Source organism: Colias eurytheme, chromosome 24 (assembly GCF_061535395.1).
Source record: "Colias eurytheme isolate Ceu_HAF_F1 chromosome 24, ilColEury1 Martin Lab GWU primary, whole genome shotgun sequence".
Classification (NCBI taxonomy): domain Eukaryota; kingdom Metazoa; phylum Arthropoda; class Insecta; order Lepidoptera; family Pieridae; genus Colias; species Colias eurytheme.
In genome coordinates, this window is record NC_143003.1 from 2207880 (window position 1) to 2223684 (window position 15805).

Consider the following 15805-nt stretch of genomic DNA (forward strand, 5'->3'; position numbering starts at 1 on the left):
AAATAAACAGTACCTAGTTAAGTACTTACTAATATTTTATACTTAAAGAAATATTAATATACTTGTTGATTATGAGTGTATTGGGCTATGATGTGGTCTTATGATATCAAAAATTATCATGTAAATTATAATGGGATACTTCATACTAGCTAGCCCGCGCGACTTCATCGGAACATCGTAAATTTTATTATTTGAGCCAGTTAATAGTTTCTGAGATGAGTACCTACCAACCTTTACCTTTGAACATCATACCTAACAAACTCTTCAGCTTAATATGAACAAGCGATGTTAAAACAAAGAATTCCAAGAAATTAATACGAAATTATTATGTATGGATTTTTTTTGTGGGTAACTTATAAACATTGACATTCGACAATTTCCATCAATATCCATAACTGGTACTAAGTACCTATATTATTATTTACAAGCATTCCACCCGCGGCTTCGCTCGCTTTCTCTAAAACCTAATAAATTATATACTTTCTCAAACTTTCATCTTGAATCAATCTATTTAAAAAAAACCGCATCAAAATCCGTTGAGTAGTTTTAAAGATTTAAGCATACATAGGGACAGAAAACGACTTTGTTTTATACTAGGTATGTACCTAGTGATTAACATAGATAACTTCCAAGTAACATCAACCAAATTACTATTCCATTTAAAAAAAAATATTTAAAGTCAATATTTAACTAACGACGTAAAAAAAAGCATCAGACTTTTCCTCTATTTAAAATGTCCTTTATAAACCACAAGGATAATGGATAATGTTATTCATTTTTTATCAAACAGGGAAAAGAAAAACACCAATATGAATCATTCTTTTTATTTTTTAAAATAATTATAGCTAACCGCTTCGGCAATAATAGTTACTATTCTCAGTTTAATGACACATTAAGCATTCCACGTTGTTAAAAAAAATATAATTAATGGGTTAATAATTAATATTGTTTGTTCAAAATCTAAATTAAAAAATATTAACGCAACCGATAACACTAAAACTTAACTATAAATACAATTAAGTGACTATGAGTCGAGTAAGAAAAAAATAATAACTTCTATAAAAAATATAATATTTAATAAACACATTCGGGCTTAAAATAATTACTTTAAACATGGCATCGTATTAACACAATATTATCAAACTATAATAATTAAATAACTCTATACAAGAATAAAAAACTAAAACGAAAAAAGTCGTGGTTTCAACTAGAAAAAAACTTTCAAGATAGGTATCATTTATACCTAGACATCGAGGTACATAACACATCACTTCCTAAATTTATACACAATTTCATTTATTTACTTACAACGCCAAATGGAATTTTGTCTCCCATCTAAACATATTTTACTCTACGCCTAAATACATAGCCGAAATACAATAGATTTAATTTTGAATTTTATACAAGTGTTTCCATATAATTTACATTCGCCGAAAGTGTTACAAATTTTGTTCAATTTATCTACAATTTTGTTCACGACACTATCTCATAAGAAATAAAAACAAAGACTAGAACACACCGATTGGGGAGAGATTAGAAAAGAATGTTGCAATCATTTTGTTGTTGCGAAATTTTTGTTGTTAATTTTGTTGTTGGGACAACAACATCGAAATGCCCGTGTGACATTATTGAGACTAGGCGTAAAACGTTGTAGTGAAAAAAATGCGCTGCTGGCCTTAATTTATCCGTATTTAAATAATTTCGCCAAAAAGGTACGATATAATTTTTTATTACCAACATTTATATTGACAGAATCACAGCTCAGTTTTATTGTTCTGAATATCAAAACGCTTTTTGTACATAAAACGTTGTTTTTACCTTAAAATAGTCGTGGCATCGAAGGGTTGACCCGTTAAAACACCAATATATTCCATTAACTATTACATTTAAGTACATTTTTTTTGTATTTATGATTTTTTATTTCGTTGTTCACTACACAACACGGATTAAGTACTCGACTGTGGAAAAACGTAATTAATCCATGTTTTCTGGACCCCTTTATAAACCTACGTGTTACTGCATTTTTATAAAAGAGCCCACAATTACATTACATTTATTACTAACTTACACATTAAGAATACATGTAATTACGTCTACTTGTGTTATGAATTGAAAACCTGGTTATCTTGACTACGCTAAACTTACGAATAAATGTGTATATTTGGCTAAATATCGTAAAATAAGCAGATAATTTTAACAGAAACTACGAAGCGTTTAAAAATAAAAACAATAACAGTCAATAAGGATGATTAATTAAAATCAACAGCAATTTATTATTTAAAAACTTAACAAATAACAGCGCACTCGTGTTGCAGTCTGTTGTTACAGCAACAGGCCTGTTGTTGACCGTTGTTGCTGTTGCTGTTGTAGTTGCAACTTGCAGATGCAACACGCGTAACAATGTTAAATAACATTAAAATAAAAAATGTAATGTAATCGCAAGTTGGACGCGAATTCGATATTTTATGATAGAGACGTCGAAGATTATGAAATACCTAAGTAAAAAAAATTATAGTTTATCTTTTTGCACACACTACACTAAGCCAAAAAGATTTTAGAGTTGAATTTTGTTAATTATTTTTAGTGAAGTATGTAGTGCGATATATTTTTACTCTTTGAAAGACGTCTATCATAAATTATATATTTTTAAAATTTTTGTCATCTGACAAGTACAGACGGCAAAAACAACTGCTTTTTATGTACATGAATGAGACGTTATTTCATAATATTCACATTAAATATGAAATATTAAATATTCAAAAGGTAGGTAAGTGTATAAATTTTTTCATAAAGCTTTCGTGATAAATTTAAAAAATATAGTAGTTAGATAGATTTTTTAATTTTTTCGTCTCATTCGTAAAGAGCAGTAAAGGTAATGAAACAACTTATTACCCTAGTAACAAAAACTTGTAAAATATTAATTGTACGCATAAAGCCAATTAAACTAAATGTATGCCACGACCATTTCTCAATAAAAACAAACCAACAGCGCATTATTGAAAAATACGGAATACTATTTCCCATATTAGTATCAAGTATCAACATAAACCATTACTATTGGTACTAAATCCGGAACACCGGGAAATACACGAGTTAGAAAGAGACAACCATATTTCCCGCCATTCCGTCCGCAAGCGATTTTTTGTCGCCTGTATTATTTAGGCTTATTAATGTACAGCTTAACTATGGAATTTCCATCGTAAAATAAATGTAGAAAAAATTTCACATTTTTCTTAATTCTTTTTTTCTGTCAACATTAAAAAATTTAATCGTCAAAAACTTAAACATAACTCTGTCAGACACAATCTGATATAACTATTCCGTTTCGATGATCACAGAAAATATCCTAGAGCCGGCACCCGAGCGGGTCTATATAATAATATTTATTGTATTTTTGCTGTCTAAAAAAATCCATATAAATTTGCGATTTCGAAAATAGATTATTTTTTTTACAAAATGGCGCGCGGCTGCCGGCTCGGACGCGATATTTGAACACTTTACTGGAAACGTAATTCTTTCTAAACATCTAATTTAGGATTCACGATCCGTGCTTCATATTATGTTTTATACAACTCGCACTATCGAGCGGTTTCCCTAACACGATGGTTAATTATAACTTTAAAAATACCAAACGTCCATAAATTTTTCCTTCTACTACGATCTAAATTTAAAACAATACAATTTATACAATATTCATAGGAACTTCTTTTGTTGTAATATTAAATTTATTTATATATTAAAATTTATTGAGGAATTTGTTTATTTTTTACATAAATAGCGATCCGTCCACTAGAGGCGGTGTCGGTTCATTCAGTCGAAAAGTTTTCAGTGTATTTTGTTTTTGTTTGTTTGTTTAATTTTAGTGAATATATCTCACGTTTCCCAGAAGTTTCATCGTCGGATTCCAGCGCGTATAACCGTCCATTATCATCCCAAATAATAAGATAAATCTGCCGAAAAGTTTTGTATTTCTAAAACAAATACGTAACTCGAAAGAAAAGTTGAAAGAAATCGTCGTCAACAACCAAACATCACCACGTAAACAATTAACGATTTTGGGCTATTGCATTGAGTTTTTTATTATTACATTGATACCTCGGGTTCTCGAAACCTACGAAATACCAATTACAATTGAAGAATGAAATAATCACGTACATTAAATCAGCTTACTTATGCCTTACCTATTACGATTACAAGTAGAATACTACGATGCGTGTCGTCTCGCGGACGACCGAACACCGAACCTTAATTATAATACATGATGATAATATTAAAAGAATATTCGGCAACACTTGACATTCTCATCGGAAACTGCAAGTTCACTCCCGTTTACAGAAATGGGACTGATCTTGCAGTTCAATTGTAAACTATAAATCTATTGTTGCAACTGTTCAGCTGCTCTGTGGTTTGTTAAAGCAAACGCTTTGCGATCTCTCGATCGAATGGGCTATTGTTTATTTAGAATGTAAATATATGAAATCAAAATAAAACATTTAAATGTATGGGCTTAGTCTGTGTTCGTGTAAAAGAATGTCTCGTGTCTCTTATCAAGACTTTCGAAGATTCGTTCTTCGACTGTGCTTTTATAATATTATTATCCGTTTGTATGTTCGTCCAGTAGACATGTTTCAGTGTAAAATCGCTATTTAAACACTCTGAAATAAATGATAATACGGCAGTCTTGTGAAACATAACTCGTTCATAATTATTTACAAACCTACAAATTAAAACGTAAATATAAGATAATTCTTTTAAAATAATAATTATTTAATAAAATAAAGTATTCTTTTAGATTATAAACAAAAGCATCAACATTGTGCAACAGGCCTATATATTTACAACATTAACCTAATATGGCATAAAAATAAAATTAACTTTAGCCAAGTTTATAAATAAGATAAATGAATAATAATTTTGAATTCAATAAACAGATTTGTGCGTAAATCTTGACTAGCATAAGATGTGTTATTGCGCGAAATGAAATAAAATTAGAAATAATAATAAATGTAAATAGATTTAATTGGAAAATATTGCAACTCAATATTGCGGGATCGCCGTAACGTCGCGATAAAACGTGCTCATTTTGGCACATCGAAAACTTTGTACTCAGCTAAGCAATTTTGCAATACAGCTATAAAATTAAAAATAAATATATCCGTATATAAGATAACGCTCAACGTCAACCAAATAAATATAATTTCGATTGCACTGAAGTCTGTCCGTCTCTACATCTAATTACTTGTTCGGGCGAGTTTTTGTTCCATTTTGTTCATTTATTTATATAAAGGTACATTTACTTCCATATGTACATAATTTTTCACCTAAACGTTCCCTATTTACACCAGTTAGTCTATCTAAAATTTAGCATTATCTTTAATCACTGTATAATTTTAGTCGACTAATATAGTTTCATCAATTTTGCATCGAAAAACAACAATTTAGACATAGAAAACAATCACTAACCGGAGGCGATTTCGCGCTCCTGCCGAAATAAATCCATTTCAAAAATATACGAAAATTTTAAACATTTTCCTTATCGAGTATGAGTTCGCGAAATGGAAATCGCATCGAATTAGTAATAGTCATAGTTTCACGGTTGCGGGTTCTGCTGCAGGTGAACAGCTTGTTGTGCTGCTTGCTGGGCGGCTTGTGCGGCTTGCGCTGCTTGTGCGGCTTGTTGGGCGGCCTGCGCGGCTTGTGCGGCTTGCATGTGCTGCTGTTGGACTACTTGTTGGGCTGCTTGAGCCGCCTGGGCTGCTTGTGCCGCCTGAGCGGCTTGTGCTGCTTGCGCCTGTGCCTGCGCGGCCACGGCTTGCTGGGCCGCCTGCTGTGCCGCTTGTTGCGCCGCCTGCTGCACCGGCGACGGCAGGTTGAAGCCGAGCATGCGCGGGTCGTGCAGCCGCAGCGCCTGCTCGAGCCGCTGCTCCTGCGCGAGCCGGAAGGCCTCCACCAGCTCGGGCGACAGCTGCGGCGGCACGTCGGCGGGCGGGAAGCCGCCGTTGTGGCGCAGCGGGCTGGGCGCGTCGTGGCCGGCGGCCTGCGTGACGGCCAGGCGCAGCGCCTCGGCCTGGCTGCGCAGCAGCGCCTCGGCCTGCTGCACGCGCAGCGCGTCGGGCGCCTGTGGTGCGGCCGGCTCGCCCGCGGGCGGCTCGCGCGCCAGCTGCTGGCGCATGGCCGTCACGAGGTTGGCGGCGGCCACCTGCACGGCGCTGGGCGCGTCGCCGGGCTGCGCCATCATGTTGGCGGCGGCGGCGGCGATGGCGGCCACGCGCTCGTCGCCGTAGTGGCCGTTGTTGCGCAGCAGGTCGGCCAGCTTGCCGCCGCCCGCGTCGGAGCCGGCGGAGGAGGACAGGCGGCCGTTGGAGGAGGAGTCGGAGGGCGCGGGGGAGGGCGGCGCGAGGTTGAGCAGGCCGGAGCCGCCGGCGGACGACACGGCGGCGAGGATGTCGCGCTCGCGCCGCTCGGCCGCCGCGCGCGACAGCACGTACTGCGCCGCGAACTGGTGCTTCGGCTCCATGCGCATGTGCTCCATGTGCGAGAGGAGACCTGCAACGCGACGGCGGACTGTTAGCGTCTGATACAATATACGATCTCTAAACCACCTCATTTTTTACCGATTTGCTAGAACATAATATTATCAATAACGAATAAAACCATAATTAGGTTTTTTCTTGAGTATTCCATATTATTAATAAACATAAAACTTCCTTTGTTTTAAACAAATATCGATAGCAATTTCAGGGAAACAAGATAGTTCAGTTAACCATAATATTGGTATTGAGCTTATTTTACGACTTCGTACAAATATTGCTTACCGTTATCTGAATTTATTTTGTTATAACAATTTTATTAGTAGATAATATTAGGTTTTAATAGAAATAAATATTTATTCAGGTTAATGTTCCTATTTCATACTAAAATTATAATGAAATAGTTTTTACTGTCAGTTAAAAATAGACACTCATAGACCTATGACTAACACTAGTGCATTGTTTTTATCTTTACTTTATCTTTTATTTCCTATTGTCACTTAATTATTTTTCCATGTAACGACATTAATGGTTTATTTTATATTGTGATTGAACAAGTTTTATTAGTCATAACATATATAATAAAATCAACATGCTTATTATTAGGGAGTGGTTTTATTTTTTACTAGCTTTCCGTCCGCGGCCTCGCCCGCTTTGTCTAAAACCAAATAAATTATATACTAAAACCTTCCTCTTAAATCACTCTATCTATTAAAAAAACCGCATCAAAATCCGTTGCGTAGTTTTAAAAATTTAAGCATACATTGGGGCATCCGGCATAGTGACAGAGAAAGCGACTTTGTTTTAATATGTAGTGATTAATAGATTATAATAATATTCATAACTTTGTATAGAATTTCTGATAGATGTAATTATTTTACTAACCAACATAATAATTGTCACATTATGAGTGTTATAATCATACGTGAACATCATTTTCATGGTACCTATGTTATGTGAAAATTTGTCAGAATTGTGGTTACAAAGTTTTTATAAAATTTTGCGAAAAATATAAATCTTGAAAAATGTAAAGCTAAAAACTGTATTATAAATAATTGCATTTAACAATGCCTATATTTGGTTAAGATATAGGTACATTTAGAATTTTATAAGAATGTTAAATTGAAAATCTGTCGTATAAAAATCGATCAGTAACAGATATGAATACATCCGCACCAAATTTTTCGTAAAATAAAGTTCAATGTACGTCATTATCATCAGTTAAAGATGGGAAGTGCAACTGCAGCATGCACCAATGTACCACGGATCATCTACGCTCCCAGTACCTATTTAAAAGCATTTTCTTTCGTTCTGCTGAAATAAATGCTGTCTATATAATGGTCTTAGCGTGATGATATATAGCCTATAACCTGCCTCGATAAATGGGCTATCTAACACCGAAAGAATTTTTCAAATCGGTCCAGCAGTTCTTGAGATAAGCACGTTCAAACAAACAAACTCTTCAGCTTTATAATATTAGTATAGATTCTAACAAGAATACTAATCGTGAAATAAGTATTATTTATATGTGAAAGACGGGAACTACAACTGTTTCTTATGCACCAATGCACCACAGAATATCACGCTCATCAACCACGCAGCCATATTGAAAAACAATTTCTTTTTTGCGTTGCTGAAATAAATGTCTATCTATAATTGGTACATACCACTCTCATGTGTGAAGACGGCCTGACAGACGGAGCAGGGCCACATGCGCAAGCCGCTGGTGAGCTGCGTCTCCGGGTGACACGCGAGGTGCTTCCGCAGCGAGCCCTCGTTGACGTAGTGCTTGCCGCACACCGGGCACGGGTGGTTGGCCGTCCGCCGCTTGGCTACGTAAGGGTCGACAGGTTTAGCTTGCGCTGGGTACGGTGATGTGGCAGGGGGGCCTACCAGACCACCAGGAGAGGTTAGTGGTTAGGGAGGGAGGGAAAAACAGATGCGTTAATAACTTTGTTATGGTAATGTACGCGACCAATGCCTCTTTTGAAGTGTGATTATAGCAGTGGGTCTTTTAAATTGTGCCAAGATTTTCAAGTAGTAGGAAGTATTGAGATTGGAATGTAACAAAGGTTGTTTGTTAAGGCATTTCAACAAGAGGCATTCGTCAAACTTATACTAATAAACAGGAAACTAAAGTAATCAATTAGCGATGGAGCTGACGACGAAGAATGTTGAAGTCTTCTGCTATAGATAAACAAAACATGTTATGACAGCGAGCGCGGAACGCCATCCGAAGAATCGTCTAGAACAATAAATGTTTGCAAAACATCCAACCCTTCTAATAGACGAAACAATAATAAACGAAGCTACGAATGGCGTCCCGTCAGATACTTAAATTACAGATTTATGGAAACGATACGTTTTTCTGTTGATTTAAAAACCAACACCCCTCATGGCTTTTTGCCAGCTGGAAGCTTTTTCGTATCATTGTAAAACGCTAACCGTATATTTCGTGGAGACAGTTAAAGAATATCTAGCGATTTAACAAACTTCCAGTGGCTTAACTTACAGGCTAATAAATCTCTTCCGTGGGAGCGAACGTTCAATGACAGTGACTGGATTCAGGGAAAAAGAAGCGAGTCGCTCAGCAAGGAAGAGATGGCTTAAACTAGGTTATCAGCTAAGAAATGTTATCTATCTGTATAGATGACGTTCCTTGTCGAGCAGTCTGGAATGGGGGAATGCTTACTCGCAACACCGGACGCGTTGGGGTCCTTGTGGGTGTTCTTCATGTGTTCGACGAGGGCTTCGCCCCCGAACACGACTTTGTGGCAAATGGGACAAGGGGTGGCGGTGGCGCCCCCGATCATGAGCGCTGCGTGTTGCTGCAAAACACCAAGGTGCAGCTGAAGCTCCTGTTCCACCGGAGCGATGCGGGCATAGTGTAAATATTAGCAACATCGTATAAAACATGGCGAAAGTGAATTTTGAAATAAACATAACTGTTGTAACTAAATAAAACGGCCAAAGGGAATTTTGATTGGTGAATTGTTTTTTGAAATAAAAATGCCAAAAGAGAAAAGAAATTAAAACGATATTACTCAAATTTAAAAGTTGTACAAAGTTTTTTAACAAACAAATTGTAGGTAAAATATAATATTGCTGAAATACATACATATTTAAATACAGTTGTAACAATAATAATATAGATGTAGTGTAATTTTACATCATTGAATAGAGAAAAAGCTAAAGTATATTCATTATTTATCATTGTATGTATTGTTTATGAAATTATGAGTAAGTAAGTAATTTAAATGTTAATTCAGACTCATGCATTACTCATAGAAATATCTGTCATATTCATCTCAAATGCAATTATTTAGTAACACTTTTCACTAATACAACTCAAAAATCTTACAACTCTCAACTCAACTTCTAATTTTCATAGTTATCTTTATAATATGTATTCTAATCCTTTCATATTTACCTCACAATGTCATTCAAGTAAACTAGATAAAACATCTTATTCGAGTCACACAATCACTTCACAAATCACAACTCAACCACTCAACTCACAACACATTCACTCACACTCACAATCTCAAAACTCAACATCTACTAACCTTAGCTGTATGAGTTCTCAAACTGCTCTCAGTAGCGAAGCCCTTGCCACAAATATTGCAATGGAAGGGTCGGTTCTTGGCCCTTTCGACCTGGGCATCATGGTTTCTTAAGTGCTGTTGGAGATTTGATAGCTGTATGAATGCTCGCCCGCAGTCTGGTAGGTGACATTTGTATGGTCTTTCGCCTAAGGGAAAAAAGATTAAATTAGTTGAGAAATTGAGTGTTAATAGAGAATTTAGTAATAGTTAGTAGCCTAAGAGAGAGTTTAGTACACTCGGTGCCGCTGTCAGAATAAGTGCGGTTTATGGTAGTGAAATAAATTTCGAAATTGATTAAGTTGGTAGTTTTTGTGTTTATCGATTTGAAATAAACTTAGAAGCAACATTTTTCTTAGTGGGTAATATAGGTACTAAACCTATAGGTAGTCTATAGATGTATATTTACACTTTAGTCTAGGTATATTATATGATATGGATGATCAAAGAAAACTAATTAAATCAACCTTTGTAGTGAAGCTTAAAGCTTTATATAAAGCTATATCTATCAAAAAAGCTATAATCCAAATGATCATAAAACATATTATTGTTATAGCACAATGACACTTGCTGACAAGTCTTTTTTTTATTAGTTATTACTAAAACTTAACATTGGCAACCCTATTTTTTATCGATTACCGAACCCAGGACCGTGTGTTCTTGAAACATAAAAGCCACAGTTATCTACATGGAGATAATAATCTAACTTATTATTAATTAAATGTAACGATTGATTGATTGTCCACTTAACTACGATCCATCTAGAACCAGTCAACCAGTTACACGCTTGTTGGTAATATATTTAATTATACTAAAGAACATATTAATTCTAGGTAATATTTTTATTGTAGACATAGAAATTGTATAACAACAGGAATATGGTGCAAAGGGCGGTCTTATCACTTAATAGCACTTTCTTCCAAGCAGGCGGTGTTATAATCTAATCAAATTATTTGAAAAATATTGTTTCAATTTTATACCGCTAGAGGTCGCTACAGTTATCATTACATATTTAATTATTCGAGCTACTGAAATTATTTGATGGATGTACGACTATCTACGAGGACGCCGTCAACGTATCTACAGTAATGACTGTCATTCATCTTGGTGTGATGTCGTTGCCGGTGTTCCTCAGGGTGGCGTACTGTCTCCTCTTTTGTTTTCTCTATTTATTAATTCCATCACTCATAACATTTCCTCTTTATATCACATGTACGCAGATGATCTGCAAATATATACTCACTCATCATACGAGAATTTGCCTGATGCAGTACGTCAAATCAATAAGGACCTTGAATCAATAATAAAATGGAGCAAAGCACACGGAGTGAATATAAATCCAGCTAAGACCCAATCAATCATAATCGGGAGTCGACATTTCATTAATAAAATTGACTGGGTCACCATCCCCAAAGTTATTGTTGACGGTGTTATTATCCCTTACAGCTCTAGTGTCAAAAACCTAGGAGTATACTTCGATCAGACTCTTTCATGGACACAGCAGCTTCAAGAAGTGCGAAAAAAAATGTTCGGTTCCTACGGTTCTCTCAGACGTTTACGTAACCTTCTTCCCATCCCCACTAAAATTGAGTTGGTACAAGCTTTACTTCATCCAATCCTCGATTACTGTGACTGTGCCTATCCCGATCTTAATGAAAACCAATTAGATGCTCTCGAACGCCTTCAGAACCTCGGCATAAGGTACATATTCGGTTTGCGAAAATATGACCACGTATCCCACTTCCGTACGAAACTCAAGTGGTTGCCAATACGTTCTCGACGGAATGCACGCATACTTCATCTTCTTTACGGCATATTGTTTGACGCTAGAACACCGAACTATCTTAAGGAAAGATTTATATTTCGTCACTCCAACAGCTTGGTATTGAGATCTCCTTACTCCCTTTCACTTCTAATTCCATCTCATCACTCTAACTTCTACCATCACTCTTTTACTATGTACGCTATTAATCTTTGGAATTCGTTGCCAAATTCAATCAAACATGCGCAAACCATATCTACGTTCGATAGTTTGGTAAAACAATATTATCTTTCGTTATAAATTTATAGTTTATACATATATTTATTAGTAATTTTTAATATTTTAAATTTATGTATACTATTAAACATTGTATGTATTATTATTACATAATATGTAGGTATATATATTGGTGTACTATATATATATATATATATACATATATTTATATATACATGTATTTTATTTTATTTATTTATTTATTTTTAAATATTTAGTGCTCTTTTGCTCACACCTCCATAAATGTATTCTTCCAGCATTTTCCAATATCACAGGTTGTCTGGTAGAAATCACTTGTAAGTGATAAGACCGCCTTTTGTACATTGTTCCTATGCGCTGTTTTCTTCTCTGTTATTTTATTTGGTGTGCAATAAAGAATTTATTATTATTATTATGTGTATCTCATCCATAATACTCGGGTACCATCATAAGGAAGGTACCCGGTCCTTTGGAAGGCTTACGTGGGGACACGGATCCAACACGCAGAGGCCCTTTCGAGAACTTTACTGTGTTGTGGGACATGACCGCAGCCTGCCCATGACTGCACTATAGAGATACAGTCCTAGGCAGTCCGCGGCCGATGTAGGACTATTTCGAGATATGGAAAACAAAATAAACTGGGCTATGGAGTGGGATGTTAAATGGGCCGGTATTTGGGGACTATTGGAAACTATGGCACCTGCCTTTCTACTAAAAGAAAGTAAAAATATGTTGGCAGGTGGTGACTCGCCCTCTCACTGTATGGGCCCCCGAAATAAGTCGCTGCAATAGTGCGACAAGGGGGCAACATATTGTGAGCAGCTAAGGGTGGAGAGGCGTCCCTGGACTTTAAACTACGATCACGCGCTCCCTGAGGGTCCAGCATCACGTGCCCACTCGCCACTTACGCTTCGCATCCACCCTTCGAGCTAAAAGCTCTCGCGACTCCACTCTGGCCGGCCGGTTAAGGCAAGCCAGAGGTGGGGGTCCTGTCCTCGTCAGGCTTCACTCCGACCGGCCGGTGAAGGCGAGCCGGAGATGAAGACAGGGGCCTCCCCCGGGAGCACTCGGTTCCCGCGGGGTCGCTACTCCCCGACACCCCGCCACAAGGTGTCCTGCGGGTTGACTGACTGCACGGGTGGAATATCTATTGTCACATAGACAATAGATATTCCAACCGTGGGCGATGGGGTCGTCACATCCCTACGCCCTTATTATTATTATTATTATTTGATATAAACTGTAAAGTTTCATAAATATTGATTGAGCAGTTTTGCTATGAATATGCATTAGAATTGTTAATTATTTACGTCGGTAAATCCTTATTTTTAGTAGATTTTAGTATTCAATAAAGTATAGTAGGTGTAATGAGATGTTATGTAAGTACCTACATATAAGATTGCAAAAAGCAGTCAAAAATTCAAAATATATCAGTTTCATAATATGTAGATAACTAGATACCTTTACTCATAAAATACCGGGTTCATATTTATCATAACATTGTGTTCAATCAATATTCATTAAATCAGAACAAAATTAAGTGACGGATGAAACGAGTCTCGACCTAACCCAACATTGACCCGCGATATTTTTAAATAACCGTCATATAACTTCCTCATCGGTTAAAACTGTTTTATTTTTAAAATTGGAACGCTTCCTTACGGGTCAACGGTCATGAACACGTGACGTATTACCTGACCCTGTTCTGTTCCATTTTTAAATTCGTCCATTGTTCAGCAAGTTCCGAATTTAAAAGCATTCGAAATTGACGTTCATCTTAAATTTGGAACAGCGTCTAACGGTTGGCGACCTTCGCTCACCGAATAACCCGAAAAACCGCGACCTAACCCAACGATGACCGCGGTTCCATTTTTAAAATAAAACCATAATAAAACCAACGCATACTTTTAGCCTGTACTGCAAGCAAATGCATAGGTCATTGAACGCACGCACACATAGCCGTTGACACGCGCACACACACACGTATAGTATCTTTTCGCATGGTCCTGTCGTTTGAATGTGTTAGTGTTTTTGCATGTTTGGGAAGAATGCGTGCACACATGGAGCCATAAAGAAAGATATTGTAGAATTATTTCCTACTATAGATGCAATAAGATAGATGTATTAGAGTACGCTTAGAATTATATAGTTTATCGCGCTAACGGTTCGATTGCTTTATTTATTGACGATAAATGTTTGTATCTTGGCTCTTCGATTTGGAATATAAATGTGTTTTTAGAGATATTTTTATAGGTAGTTTTGTGGTAGATTGAAATTTGTGATATCGCTAATCGCATGCGTTTTCGAATAGGTAGGTATAATCAAATTTTAGTTACATAGGTATTAACTATTAAGTGTTAGATAATTTTTGATAATATCTATCTTTAATTTAGGACACTGTTCATATAAAGATACGTCATGATAAGTAGGTATTTCAGTAAATAGTTAAAAGTCTGACGAGACGCATGCTAACGCATGTCTAACATATTTAGAACGTGGTTAAAATTTCATTCATTTGAAATAACTACAGACATTAATTTTAACGTCAGTAAGATATTTTAAAATAATAAAATAAGTATTTTTAGTACTGCTTAGTGAAATAAGAAGATATTTCCTGATGAATACGGAAGCGCTTTAGTCTCTCCTTGAATAAAATAAGGTTTTCTTATTAGAGCAATAACTTATTGGAGAACAATCTGTTTCATTCAATTATATCTGTATTTATGTATCTATAGTCATAATGTAATAAGTATTTTAGTATAAACTAGCTTCCGATCGCGGCTTCGCCCGCGTGGAGACTATGGAGACTATGGAGGACTATGGAGTTTCTTGCCGATTCTTCTCCATAGATAGGGTAAAAGTGGGATAGATGCCCCACTTTTTGAAATAGCCTCATAATTTAAAAAACATGAATCTTATACGAACACTTTGTATGAATATAGCTAGGTTAATTATCTGTTTTGAATTACTATATATATTTTTAATCCTATCATTTATAGATAATGTGTAATAAATATTTTTGTAGAACACCTTTTTTGAGGATAGATGCCTACCTAGTTGGATAGTTGCCCCACCATGAAATTACTAAGGAGGATAGATGCCTGCAGAGTGGGATAGATGCCTGACATACTCTATAAACGCGAAATCTAATAAAATTAATATGATAAACCAGCAAATGTCAAGTTCACATAGTTGTTCTGTTGTCCAAGAATATACTTGCGCTCGCACTCCTTCTTTTCTTTTGTATTTTCGTGGCGTGGTTCTCCTACAATCAGTATAAGGGCAGATCATTAATAAGTAAGTAAACATAACAAAAAAAAGCAAATTAAACGAGTAAAATCGGTTAACATAGAGAAAACCTCTGACGCAATCGGGTAAAAATATAAACAGTACCTGTGATTATCGATACTAACATGTACATATGTATTGAGGGATAGATGCCCTTAGAGGCCCCTAAGGGCATCTATCCCTCGAAAAAAAAGGGGCAACTATCCTTTTTGATAAGGATAGCTGCCCCAGTAGTTTTTTTATTAAATAAAAACAAAAGAGCCACTATTTTCACTTAGATTTGTACTTAATGAACCAGTGTATAGACATAATAAGAAATATAGTGAAATTTATTAATACTTATAAAGTTATGCAAAGGCAAATATCAA

The 15805-nt window shown here is 36.0% G+C and overlaps 1 protein-coding gene across 5 annotated transcripts in view; it reads right to left on the minus strand.

The window, feature by feature from the left end:
- Window positions 1-808: 808 nt before the first annotated feature.
- dati (zinc finger protein datilografo) overlaps window positions 809-15805 on the minus strand; it is a 98039-nt gene continuing 83042 nt past the window's right edge. For all 5 annotated transcript variants that reach the window (XM_090115972.1, XM_090115973.1, XM_090115975.1 and 2 more), the window contains exons 7-10: window positions 10097-10281; window positions 9223-9388; window positions 8198-8419; window positions 809-6546 (exon numbers count right to left, since the gene is read on the minus strand). In XM_090115972.1, the coding sequence (XP_089972098.1) occupies window positions 5591-6546; window positions 8198-8419; window positions 9223-9388; window positions 10097-10281 (1529 nt within the window). In that variant the 3' untranslated portion in view covers window positions 809-5590. The remainder of the gene's footprint in view (window positions 6547-8197; window positions 8420-9222; window positions 9389-10096; window positions 10282-15805) is intronic.